The 14,144-nt window shown below is 46.0% G+C and overlaps 1 protein-coding gene across 1 annotated transcript in view; it reads right to left on the reverse strand.

The window, feature by feature from the left end:
- Nucleotides 1-14,144, reverse strand: part of esrp1 (epithelial splicing regulatory protein 1) — an 86,840-nt gene that overhangs the window by 44,810 nt on the left and 27,886 nt on the right. Inside the window, exons 12-13 of the mRNA XM_078398409.1 lie at nt 9,015-9,213; nt 2,684-2,858 (exon numbers count right to left, since the gene is read on the reverse strand). Of these exons, the coding sequence (XP_078254535.1) occupies nt 2,684-2,858; nt 9,015-9,213 (374 nt within the window). The remainder of the gene's footprint in view (nt 1-2,683; nt 2,859-9,014; nt 9,214-14,144) is intronic.

A 14,144-nucleotide genomic window follows, 5' to 3' on the forward strand; every position in this document is an offset into this window, starting at 1 on the left:
GTGTGGTCACACTGGATAGTGGCAACATACCAGACCGCGAATCCTGACACTTTTTTCCAAGTGGCCTAATTTATCACACTTCACTTTTGCAAAGTATATTATAAAAAGGTGTTTCTTAATTTTGCTTGGGTAAACGCAGTCTCGAATTGATATTTTTTCAAACGTCTTTTGGTAAGTGCTCATTCTGCAATTGCCAGCTTATTAAAAAGCTATGATAGGAAGAATTTGCATTAATTGCATTGGCGCGGTGGCACAGCGGTAGAGTTGCTGCCTTACAGCCCTTGCAGCGTCGGAGACCCGCGTTCCATCCGGACTACGGGTGCTGTCTGGACGGAGTTTGTACGTTCTCCCCGTGACCACGTGGGTTTTCTCCAAGATCTTCGGTTTCCTCCCACACTCCAAAGATGTACAGGTATAGGCAAATTGGCTTGGTATAAATGTAAATTGTCCCTGGTGTGGTCGCATTTGATCACAGTGAGAGTTGTAGACGCAGCCCAGACTATCATGCACACCAACCTCCCTTCCATTGACTCCTTCTACACTTCACGCTGCTTCGGCAAGGCCACCAGCATAATCTAGGACGAGTCTCACCCCGGTCACTCCCTCTTCTCCCCTCTCCCATCAGGCAAGAGGCATAGAAGTGTGAAAACGTACACCTCCAGATTCAGGGACAGTTCCTTCTCAGCTGAACCATCCCACCAATAACTAGAGAGCAGTCCTGAACTACTATCTACCTCTTTGGAGACCCTCGGACTATCTTTGATCGGAACTTAATCTACAGGCTTTATCTTGCACTAAATTTGGTTTACGTTATTCCATTAAGCATGTGTCCACACTGTGGATGGCTCGATTGTAATCATGTATTGTCTTTCCATTGACTGGTTAGCACACAACAAAAGCTTATCACTGTACCTTAGTACACATGACAATAAACAAAACTGAATTCAAAGGAAGTGTGAAAACGCACACCTCCATATCCAAGCACCGCTTCTTCCCGGCTGTCATCAGGCAACTGCACCTTCCTATCTTCAACACGAGAGCAGTCCTAACCTACCATCTACCTATTCACAAAATGCTGGAGTAACTCAGCAGGTCAGGCAGCATCTCGGGAGAGAAGGAATGGGCCATCTACCTCATTGGAGACCCTCGGACTACCTTTGATTGGACTTTACGCTATTCACGTTATTCCTGTTAACATGTATCTGCACTCTGTGGATGGCTTGATTGTAATCATGTGTGGTCTTTTTGCTGACAGGATAGCACGCAAACAAAAGTTTTCACTGTAACTCTGTACAGGCGACAATAATAAATGAAACTAAACTAAAATACTAATATCATGGAGTCACAGAGCGTGGAAACAGGTCCTTCGGCCCAACTTGCCCTTGTCGACCAACATGCCCCATCTATACCAGTCCCACCTGCTGCCTTCTTCTAAAACTATCCTATCCATGTACCTGTCTAATTGTTTCTTAAACATTGCAATAGTCCCAGCCTCAACTACCTCCTCTGGCAGCTTGTTCCCCACACCCACCACCTTTTGTGTGAAAACGTTTCCCCTCAGGTTCCTATTAAATCTTTTCCCTTTCACCTTAAATGTATGGTCCTCGATTCCCCTACTGTGGAAAAAGTCTCAGTGCGTCTACCCGATCTATTCCTCTCATGATTTTACACACCTCTACAAGATCACCCCTCACTTCCTGCGCTCCAAGGAATAGAGTCCTAGCCTGCTCAACCTCTCCCTACAGCTCAGACCATCTTCCCAGCAGATCCCACAGTTCCCAGCTGTTATCAGGCAACTGAATCATCCTACCACAATCAGAGAGCAGTGCTGAACTACTATCTACCTAATTGGTAATCCTCAGACTATCTTTGCTCGGACTGCTGGCTTTACTTTGCACTAAACGTTATTCCCTTATCATGGGCCTGTACACTTTGGATGATTCAATTGTAATCACGTATTGTCTTTCCGCTCAATAGACAATAGGTGCAGGAGGAGGCCATTCGGCCCTTCGAGCCAGCACCGCCATTCAATGTGATCATGGCTGATCATTCTCAATCAGTACCCCGTTCCTGCCTTCTCCCCATACCCCCTGACTCCGCTATCCTTAAGAGCTCTATCTAGCTCTCTCTTGAATGCATTCAGAGAATTGGCCTCCACTGCCTTCTGAGGCAGAGAATTCCACAGATTTACAACTCTCTGACTGAAAAAGTTTTTCCTCATCTCAGTTCTAAATGGCCTACCCCTTATTCTTAAACTGTGGCCCCTTGTTCTGGACTCCCCCAACATTGGGAACATGTTTCTTGCCTCTAACGTGTCCCCTTAATAATCTTATACGTTTCGATAAGATCTCCTCTCATCCTTTTAAATTCCAGTGTATACTCTGGTTAGAAACATAGAAAGTAGGTGCATGGGTAGGCCATTCGGCCCTTCGAGCCAGCACCGCCAACCAATATGATCATGGCTGATCATGCAAAATCAGTATCCCGTTCCTTTCTTCCTATATCCCTTGATTCCGTTAACCCTAAGAGCTAAATCTAGCTCTCTCTTGAATACATCGAATATTGAATGGTTAGCACGCAACAAAAGCTTTTCACTGTACCTCGGTACACGTGACAATAAACTGTAACTGCAACATTGAGCCATGCCACTTGTTAGCATCGGCTTTCTTATGCTGGGTCTTACCTTGGGTAGTACGCTGAATAGTTCATGTAGAACTGGGCGGCAGCAGGGTAGAAGGCAGTGGAGGGATGGAGAAGTCGCGGACTGAGGAACACGGGCTGTTGGTACAACGTTGTAGCCTCAGCTGCGATAACTGCGGCCTGTGTTGGATACCCAGCGTATGTTGATGGTGACAAGCCTAGGAAAGAGGGAGGAAAACACCCACAGTGAGTACAACGAGGTCTCCTGTGAAAATACACTTTTTATTTGATAAGCTTAGTTAAACCCAAAAAGCCGGAGTAACTCAGCGGGTCAGGCAGCATCTCTGGAGAGAAGGAATAGGTGATGTTTCAGGCCGAGACCCTTCATAAGGTCGTAAGTGATAGGAGCAGAATTAGGCCATTCGGCCCATCGAGTCTACTCTGGCCATTCGATCAAGGCTGATATATCTCTCCCCATTCTCTTGCCTTCTCCCCTTCAGACTGAGAGATATAGAGGATACTTAGGACAAATGAATGAATGAATCGCAAAAAGCAATGATGATCAAGGAAAGGTGGAGCACACAATGGTCCATTGTTGGCTGTGTGGTAGGTGATAACGAGTTATACAGAACTCAACATGATAGAGAAACTAATACAACGACTAGGGTGGGAGAAAGGCGGAGAGAGAGGGGGGACACATTTTTTAAGCGCCCTATTTATCACATGTTGTGGGGAGACTTGAGAGATGTATATAAAATTACGAGAGGCATAGATAGGGTAGTCAGTCAGAACCTATTTTCCAGGGTGGGAATATCCAACACTAGAGGGCATAACTATACGGTGAGAGGGGGAGTTTAATGGGGACTGGACTAAGTGGACCTGTTGGGCCCAAACCTCCCCTGCATTAGTGCAGCACCCTCTCCTCTCCCCCTCCCTCCATCTCCCCTCCTTGCCCCCCTCCTTGCTCCCCTCCCTTCCATCCCCCTCAACCCCCCTTATCCTCCCTCCACCCTAGGGGATAGATTTAAACTTTAAAATGTGAATAACTTAAAAAATATAACACCGATTTCACTGAAACTTCTTCCATTAGCACCAAAGGGACGACGGTGAGTAAGGTGGGCCTAAAATTGTCGCGCTATCATGTACCGTTTTGGCTGTAGTTCAGGAACAAACAAACGAGAGTTTTAGTATGAAGATGTGCGGGGCAATTTTTTTTTTTTTTTACACACAGAGGTTGGTGGGGGCCTGGATCACACTGCCAGGGGTGGTGGTAGAGGCAGATATGATAGTGCTGTTTAAGAGGCTTTTATATAGGCATGTGCAGGGAATAGAGAGGTATGGATAATGTACAGGCAAAAGAGATCAGTTTAGCTCGGTATTATATTCGGCACAAAGTTTGTGGGCCGAAGGGCTCGTCCCTGTGCTGTACTGGTCTATGTTCAATTATAAATACAAAATAATTTAAATTACCAAACTCATGGTTGTGAGACTCTTTCTGCAAATGCTGCTGCCGCATAATGAAGGACAAGGCATCTCCGATTTTAACAATACATCTAAGAGAGAATTTGCGCCATTTTCCAAGGAGAAACCATTTTTTTACTGACTCCTTATTCTTTAGAGATACAATGCGGAACCAGGCCCTTCGGCACACTGGATCCGTGCAGACCAGCGATCACCCCGCACGAACACTATCCTACACACACCAGGGGCAATTTACAATTTTTACTGAAGCCAATTAACCTACAAACCAGTACGTCTTTGGAATGTGGGAAAAAACCAGAGCACCCGGAGAAAACCCAGGCAGTCACGGGGAGAACGTACAAGCTCCCTACTGACAGCACCCGTAGTCAGGATGGAACCCAGGTTTCTGGTGCTGTAAGGCAGCAACTCTACCGCTGCGCCACCGTGTTGTCATCATCCTCAATACTTCAGAAAATGAGCATCATTGCAAAAGAAGAAATTGTCAAAGCCCAGGAAGAAATAAAAAGATAATAAAGGAAAGCTAAGACCTTTATAAATCAAGTCCATGAAACTTATAATTAGAATATTATAATCTACTGGAATATTAGAATATATAATCACAACTAAACTCTAAAGAGAAAATTTGATTTTGGTTGACGAGTTCAACACCCCAAGTGAAATGAGTTGGTTAGTTAGTTTAGTTAGTTAGGTTAGTTTATTGTCACATGTACCGAGGTCCAGTGAAAAGCTTGTGTTGCGAGCTAACCAGTCAGCGGAACGATTATACGTGATTGCAATCGAGTCATCCATAGTGACATACATGATCAAGGGAATAGCATTTAAATAGCAAGATAAAGTCCAGTAATGTCGGGTCAGTGATAATCCGAGGGTCTCTGATGATGTAGGTAGTGGCTCAGGACTGCACCATCATTGCTGGTAGTTTGGGTTGTTAGATGTGGCCCTTTTTGCTAAAGGGATCAGGAGGTATGGAGAGAAGGCAGGTACAGGTTACTGAGCTGGATGATCAGCCATGATCATATTGAATGGCGGTGCAGGCTCGAAGAGCCGAATGGCCTACTCCTGCACCTATTTTCTATGTTTCTATGTTTCTCCCTGTGACCACGTGGGTTTTCTCCAGGTACTCCGGTTTCCTCCCATATTCCAAAGACAGGCAGGATTTTTACCCACATGTTTAGACCGTAATGTTGTATCCTTATTGTTTTGATGTGGTTATGCTTTATTCTTCATTGTTAACTGTATGTTTGTGCTGTCATTTGTGAGCGGAGCACCAAGGCACATTCCTTGTACATGCACATACTTGGCCAATAAACTTATTCATTCATTGTAGGTTAATTGACCTCTTTAAAAATTGCCCTGTGTGTGTGTGTGTGTGTGTGTGTGTGTGTGTGTGGGTGTGTCTCTGTGTGGGTGTGTCTGTGTGTGTGTGTGTGTGTGTGTGTGTGTGTGTGTGTGCAAAACAAAAGATGCTGACTGCAAAAATATTACACCTGACCTAACACAACTGAAACCCACATTTTTAATCAAGATGCCAGTCCCTTTGCAAGAGTAATTTACATCAAAGCTCAGCACATCAGATTTCCACTAGGGGCGGCCATGATGGTGCAGCAGGTAGAGTTGCTGCCTGACAGCGCTTGCAACACTGGAGGCCTGGGTTCGATCCCGACCATGGGTGTTCTCTGAACGAAATCTATACGTTCTCCCTGTGACCTGCGTGGGTTTTCTCCGGGATCTTCGGTTTGCAGGCATTAATTGGCTTGGTATAAAATGCTAATTGTCCTTAGGTGTGTAGGGCAACGTTAATATGCGGGGATCGCTGGTCGGCGCAGACTCGGTGGGCCGAAGGGCCTGTTTCCGCGCTGTATCTCTAAACTAAACTAAAAACTGACTTGAGCACTGCTGCTGTAAAGCATGGATGTATGCATTAAAGTTTTTAATTATACTACGTTTAAGCATAATTGACCTCCTCAGGGCAAGTAGGAATTTCCAGCCAAACCTGTTCTCCAGGTTTTCCAGTAAAAGTATATTGCAAAATTATGAAATGCAGGATGCAAACAGTGGTGAGACTGGCCGAGATATTGAGCCAGGATATTTTTAAGGCAGAGATTGACAGATTCCTGATTAGTACGGGTGTCAGGGGATACGGGGAGAAGGCAGGAAAATGGGGTTGAGAGGGAAAGATAGATCAGCCGTGATTGAATGGTGGAGTAGATTTGATGGGCCGAATAACCTAAATCTGCTCCTAGAACTTATGTATACATATTTTTAATGTATATATTATATATACACACACTCATATATATGTATAAATATATATGTCTCTTGCCCAGAGTAGGGGAAAGGCGAACTGGAGGACAAAGGTACAAGGTGAGGGGGGGAATATGTAATAGGAATCTTGGGGGTAACTTTTTCATGCAAAGGGTGGTAGTTGTATGGAATGAGCTGCCAGAGGAGATAGTTGAGGCAGGTTGTACAATGTTTAAAAGACATTTGAACAGGTACATGGATAGGACAGGTTTAGAGGGATAAGGGCCAAATGCAGGCAGGTGGGACTGGAGTAGATGGGACATGTTGGCCAGTGTGGGCAAGTCAGAGTACACTTTCTTTCCTGACCCAAAACGTTGCCTGTCCATGTCCTCCACAGATGCCGCCTGACCTGCTGAGTTACTCCAGCACTGTGTTCTTACACCATTTCCCACCCTTGCTCCTTCCAAGTTCCGAAGGCCAAACACTCACGCACCAATTTTGATCTGATACTTCCCATAGGGACATTCTTCATGCAAGGTCCTGGCGGGTTGGACATGGTGAAATCTTCCCTCAGAATTGCTTTTTCTCTCCAGCTTACAGTATCGAGATCAGTCGTAATGACCAACCTTGCCCGGAACCAGTGGTCAAATCAAGAACCATGCTGATGATTGTTCAATCTGTTTAATTTGTCCGGTGGATTGGTTTTATTCAGCACTCTCCTGCTATTTTTTTATCACAAACTTTTCATGGACACAGTAACTAATTTAAAAAATAGTATTTGAATATACAGCAAATTTAACGCTCAAGGAGGTATAAAGTGTTGGAGTAACTCAGGAGGTCAGGCAGCGTCTCTGGAGAACATGGACAGGTGACACTTCGGGTCGTGAATGGACACTAAGTGCTGCAGTAACTCAGTGGGTCAGGCGGCATCTCTGGAGACAAAGAATGGGTGATGTTTCGGGTCAGGATCTTTCGTGTGAAGAAGGTTCCCGACACAAAACATTTTTTTTTAGAGATACAGCGCGGAAACAGGCCCTTCGGCCCACCGAGTCCGCGCCGCCCAGCGATCCCCGCATATTAACACTATCCTACACACACTAGGGACTATTTTTACATTTACCCAGTCAATTAACCTATATTTGAGTATAGGAGCAAAGAGGTCCTTCTACAGTTGTACAGGGCCCTGGTGAGACCGCACCTGGAGTACTGTGTGCAGTTTTGGTCTCCAAATTTGAGGAAGGATATTCTTGCTATGGAGGGCGTGCAGCGTAGGTTCACTAGGTTAATTCCCGGAATGGCGGGACTGTCGTATGTTGAAAGGCTGGAGCGATTGGGCTTGTATACACTGGAATTTAGAAGGATGAGGGGGGATCTTATTGAAACATATAAGATAATTAGGGGATTGGACACATGTTCCCAATGTTGGGGGAGTCCAGAACAAGGGGCCACAGTTTAAGAATAAGGGGTAGGCCATTTAGAACGGAGATGAGGAAGAACTTTTTCAGTCAGAGAGTGGTGAAGGTGTGGAATTCTCTGCCTCAGAAGGCAGTGGAGGCCAGTTCGTTGGATGCTTTCAAGAGAGAGCTGGATAGAGCTCTTAAGGATAGCGGAGTGAGGGGGTATGGGGAGAAGGCAGGAACGGGGTACTGATTGAGAGTGATCAGCCATGATCGCATTGAATGGCGGTGCTGGCTCGAAGGGCTGAATGGCCTACTCCTGCACATATTGTCTATTGTCTATTGTCTATACCTGTACGTCTTTGGAGTGTGGGAGGAAACCGAAGATCTCGGAGAAAACCCACGCAGGTTACGGGGAGAACGTACAAACTCCGTACAGACGGCGCCCTTAGTCAGGATCGAACCTGAATCTCCGGCGCTGCATTCGCTGTAAGGCAGCAACTCTACCACTGCGCCACCGTGCCGCTCACGGTGAAACATCACCTATCCTTTTTCTCCAGAGATCCTGCCTGACCTGCTGAGTTACTCTTCAGTAACTGTGTTTATCTTCAGTATAAACCAGCATCTGCACTTCCTTTCTACACATATCGGATCAGGGCCCTTCTTCATATCCGAGAAGGGTCCCAACCCTGAAGGAGCTCAACCCGATTTGCCCAGTCTGAAGAAGGAGCTCAACCCAAAATGCCCAGTCTGAAGAAGGGCCCTGACCCAATTCCTCACCTATCCAGTTTCTCCAGAGATGCTGCCTGACACGCTGAGTTACTCCAGCACTTTGTGTCCTTTGTTGTAAACCAGCATCTGCAGTTCTTGATTTTTACTTGCAAATTTAAAACGCTATTTCTTTTAAGAAGTTGTTCAATTCCATGTAAAGTTTATGATATCAAGGCTTTCTTCCCCAAAGTACCTCAACCACCCGAAGAGCAACACAAAACCACTGCAGGCTAGAGTAGTTACATATTGAGATGACAGATTGTAATCACAAAGGGGTGGCCAAGATAAGAGATAGATAGTGACATAGATCCAGCACCGAACACGTTAAACCACTACAAGCTAGAATAGTTTCAAGTTCAGGTGACAGGTTGCAATCCCAAAGTCTTTTGAAATGGAGTAGCCACGATAAGAGTCAGTCACACAGATCCAGCACCTACCAGGAGGCAGCACAGAGCACCGTGAAGAGCCAAGCAGACTTACATGGTAACTTACATGGCGGAGGTGACAAGCCATTTCGATTTAAAATGCCACCCATTAACACATAGTTCATTTCGTCAGCGGAACACTGAAATACTTCAACATATCGTTCCTTCATTGTTCTTTTATGACACCTCTGAGCAGCCAGGAAGGCTCGATCTGACGATCTCATCTGGATAAAGGCATCGCCTGAAGGACGGCCCTGAAACAACAACACCAGTGTGTGAGTCTGTGGAACTCATTGCCCCAGAAGGCTGCGGAGGCCGTCAGTGGATATTTTTCGGGCAGAGATAATAGATAGATACGCAGGCTCGCCGATCGTTTCGCTCAACACCTTCGCTCAGTCCGCCTTAACCAACCTGATCTCCCAGTGGCTGAGCACTTCAACTCCCCCTCCCACTCCCAGTCTGACCTTTCTGTCATGGGCCTCCCCCAGTGCCATAGTGAGGCCCACCGAAAATTGGAGGAACAGCACCTCATATTTCGCTAGGGCAGCTTGCAGCCCAGTGGTATGAACATTGACTTCTCCAACTTTAGATAGTTCCTCTGTCCCTCTCTCCCCCCCTCCCCCTTCCCAGTTCTCCCACTGTCTTCCCATCTCCACCTATATCCTTTCTTTGTCCCGCCCCCCTGACATCAGTCTGAAGAAGGGTCTCGACCCAAAACGTCACCCATTCCCTCTCTCCTAAATGCTGCCTGACCTGCTGAGTTACTCCAGCATTTTGTGATACCTTCGATTTGTACCAGCATCTGCAGTTATTTTCCTACATAGATTCTTGATTAGTACAGGTGTTAGAGGTTACGGAGAGAAGGCAGGAGAATGGGATTAGGAGGCAGAGATCAGCCATGATTAAATGGCGGAGTGGACTCGATGGGCCGAATGGCTAATTCTACTCCTATGACGTAAACGTGAGCAGGTCAGGCAACATCTCTGGAGAACATGGATAGGAAACTTCACCTATCTACATTCTCCAGAGATGCTGCCTGAACTCCTGGGTTACTCCAGCTCTGTGTGCCCTGTTGTCTTCAGTTCAGTTCAGTTTAGTTTATTCTCACGTGTACTGAGGTACAGTGGAAAGCTTTTTGTTGTATGCTAAATGGTCAGCAGAAAGACAATACATGATTACAGTCGACACATTTACATGATAAGGGAATAACGTTTAGTGCAAGGTAAAGCCAGCAAAGTCCGATCAAAAACAGTCTGAGGGTCACCAATGAGCTAGATAGTACTTCAGGACTGCTCTCTGGTTGGTGATAGGATGGTTTAGTTGCCTAATAACAGCTGGGAAGAAACTCTCTGAATCTGGAGGTGTGCGTTTTCACACTTCTGTACCTTTAGCCTGATGGGAGAGGGGAGAAGAGGAAGAGGAAGTAGCCAGGGTGCATTATGGGTGTATGAAACAGCATCTGTAGTTCTTTGCTTCCACAAAACTTGACACCAAGTTGGAGAAGGAGACATAGTTATCAGGGCAAATTATCAAACAACGTAGGTTGTAAAATACTTTTAAAGAAGGAAAGCTAGGCAGAGGAGAGGGCCTGAACATAGAACATAGAACAGGATAGCACAAGGACAGGCCCTCGATGTCTGAGCCAAACACGAGGCCGAGATAAACTAATCCTATCTCCCTGTTCGTGATCCATAGAAACATAGACAATAGGTGCAGGAGGAGGCCATTCAGCCCTTCGAGCCAGCACCGCCATTCAACATGATCATGGCTGATCATCCTAGATCAGTGGCCCGTTCCTGCTTTCTCCCCATATCTCTTGATTCCGTTAGCCCTAATAGCTATATCTAACTCTCAGATAGACTCAAAAAGCTGGAATAACTCAGCGGGACAGGCAGCAAATCTGGAGAGAAGGCATGGGTGACGTTTCGGGTCGAGACCCTTCTTCAGACTACATTTATCTAACTCTCTCTTGGAAACATCTAGTGAATATCCCTCCATTCCCTGTTTATCATGGTGCCTATCTAAAAAAGACACAAAGTGCTGGAGTAACTCAGCGGGTCAGGCAGCATCTCTGGAGAACATGGACAGGTGATGTTTCAGGCCAGGTGCCTACCTGGAAGCCTCTGAAACACCACTATCATATCTGCCCCCACCACCTCTCCTATCAGGCATCAATTACCCTCTGCGTATTAAAAAACCTTGCCTGCACGTCTCCTTTAAACTTTACCGCTCACCTTAAAGCTGTGCCCTCTAGTCTCTTGACACTTCCACTCTGGGAAAAAGGTTCTGACCATCTATCCTATCTATGCCTCCCATTATTTTATAAAAGGACCCAATGTACTGAAGTAACTCAGCAGGTCAGGCAGCATCTCTGGAAAACATGGATATGTGACGTTTTGGGTCGAGGCCCTTCTTCAACCTGAAGAGGTCTCAAGCTGAAAAGTCACCTATCCATGATGTTCAGAGATACTGCCTGACCTGCTAAGTTACTCCAGCACTTTGTGTATAAAACAACATCTGCAGTTCCTGTAGAAACAAAGGGTCCCACCCGAGACTTCACCCATCTTTTGCCTCTAGAGATGCTGCCTGACACGCTGAGTTATGCCAACACATTGTGTCTCTCTTTGCAGTTTAGTTTAGTTTAGAGAGACGGTGCGGAAACAGGCCCTTCGGCCCACCAGGTCCGTCTGTTCTCCGGGTGCTCTGGTTTCCTCCCACATTCCAAAGCCCCTGCAGGTTTGCCTAGTGTATAGGATAGTGCTAGTGTACGGGGTGATCGCTGGTCGGCGTGGACTCGGTGGGCCGACGGACCTGTTTCCGCGCCGCATCTCTAAAGTCTAAACTTCTGCTCGCCTAGTGTTGGATGTAGGGTACAAATACTATTAAGCCAGTGGTAATGTCACATTGCGCTGGTAAAGCAGATTTGGACGTTAATGTACATACAAGAATCAAGGTTGCATTTTCAAAAAACATTATCAAGCAACAACATAGAACTCCGAACAGCGCAAGAACAGGCCCTTCGGCCCACAATGTCTGTGCTGAATACGATGTCAAGACCTTCACTTGCCCTTCCTAAAAGTTACTCCAGCATTTTGTGTCGATCTTCCGTTTAAACCCGCTGTTCCTTCCTACACATTTCGTCTGCTCCACTGTGAAATCTCCTCAAGGTATGTCTACTTTGAAGAAGTTCTCCTCCTCTCCCCGACGAGAGTTCTGCAGCATCCTCTCTCGCTGCTCCCCCTCTGTGATTCCTCCTGCTCTCTGACTCTGTTTGCTTTGCTCTTACCTTCTCCCAGCAGGCAGATCGATTCTACATTTTCCTTGATCTCCATCCCCTTTGTCTTGTTTTCACACCTTTCACTTCCCTATCTCTGTACCTCCCTCTCCCCTGTCTTCAGTCTGAAGAAGGGTCTCGACCCGAAACCTCACCCATCCCTTCTCTCCAGAGATGCTTGCCTGTCCCGCTGAGTTACTCCAGCATTTTGTGTCTGTCTTTGGTTTAAACTGGCATCTGCAGTTCCTTCCCACACTAAGATAGACACAAAATGCTGGAGTAACTCAGCGGGACATCTCTGAAGAGAAGGAATGGGTGACGTTTCGGGTCGAGACCCTGCTTCTTCCTACGATAAAGTCTCTTAAATGCCACTAACAAATTCATTTCAACCACAACCTGCACATCTCTTTTGCACCGCCCCCCTCACCTGAAAACTGTGCCCTCTAGTATTTGATTTTTTTCATCCTGGGAAAAAGATTCTGACTGTCTGCCCTATCTATGCATTTCATAATTTTATGAATGTCTATCAGGTAACTTTATGGATGTCTATCAGCGCAACCTCCAGTGTTCCAGGGAAAACAATCCAACCTCTCCCTGTAGCTCATGCCCACTAATGCAGGTATCACTCTGCACCCTTTCCAAAGGCCAGCAGCATAATCAAGGACCAGTCACACCCCGGCCACTCCCTCTTCTCCCCACTCCCATCTGCCAAGAGCCACACAAGTGTGAAAACGCACACCTCCAGATTCAGGGACAGTTTCATCCATGCTGTATATCAGACAACTGAACCATGCTATTCACAACTAGAGAGTGGTTCTGAGCTACTATCTACCTCATTGGAGACCTTCGGACTATCTTTAATCAGACTTTACCTTGCACTAAACGTTATTCCTTTTATCCTGTATCAGTTCACTGTGGACGGCTCGATTGTAATCATGTGTAGTCTACCCACTGACTGGTTAGCACGCAACAAAAACCTTTCACTGTACCTCAGTACACGTGACATAAGTTCATGTTGTAAGAGCAGAATTAGGCCATTCGGCTCATCAAGTCTACTCCGCCATTCAATCATGGCTGTTCCAGCTTTCCCTCTCAGCCTCATTCTCCTGCCTTATCCCCATAAACCCTGACGCACTTACAAGTCAAGAACCTACCAATCTCCACTTTACATTGACTTGGCCTTACACTCCATTGACTTGGCCTTCATAGCCTTCTGTGGCAATGAATTCTCGGACAATAGACTAAACTAAGGCCTCCACAAAATGTGGATTGGAAAGCCAAAAGGGGGCAAAGATAGAGCCTTGAGAGACTGAGATATGAATGTGGAGCAGGATAAGAGTCTTCTGTAGGGGCTTCCCCATTTACAACCAGATAACAATGGAAGATAGACACAAAAAGCTGGATTTACTCAGCGGGACAGGCAGCATCTCTGGAGAGAAGGAATGGGTGACGTTTCGGATTGAGACCTCCAAAAACTTCACCTATTCCTTCTCTCCAGAGATGCTGCCTGTCCTACTGAGTTACTCCAGCATTTTGTATCGATCTTAAGTTTGAACCAGCATCTGCAGTTCCTTCCTACACCATGGAGGCAGGAAGTAAAAATACACATTCCTTAATTAACCCGTAGAGCAAAGTTCTTGTACACTTCTAAATATACTTTATTTTTAAATTCTACTAGAAAACGCACAGGAAAAGGGAATGCTTTCCAACCCTTGATAAGCGATTTCACAAGTAGTTTTTGTTGGCAAGAAAGGCCGATGATTACATAAGTGGTTTTGTTGCCAAATCTTTTGACTATTATGTATTTTGCTGCTTGTGTCATTCCAAGCCTAAAACCCATCAATTATCCAATTTTAAGGGTGTGGATGCAATTCGTGAAGGCAGAAACGTCCTAATCCGTGGGCAGGTTTG

Source organism: Rhinoraja longicauda, chromosome 4 (genome assembly GCF_053455715.1).
Source record: "Rhinoraja longicauda isolate Sanriku21f chromosome 4, sRhiLon1.1, whole genome shotgun sequence".
Lineage (NCBI taxonomy): Eukaryota > Metazoa > Chordata > Chondrichthyes > Rajiformes > Arhynchobatidae > Rhinoraja > Rhinoraja longicauda.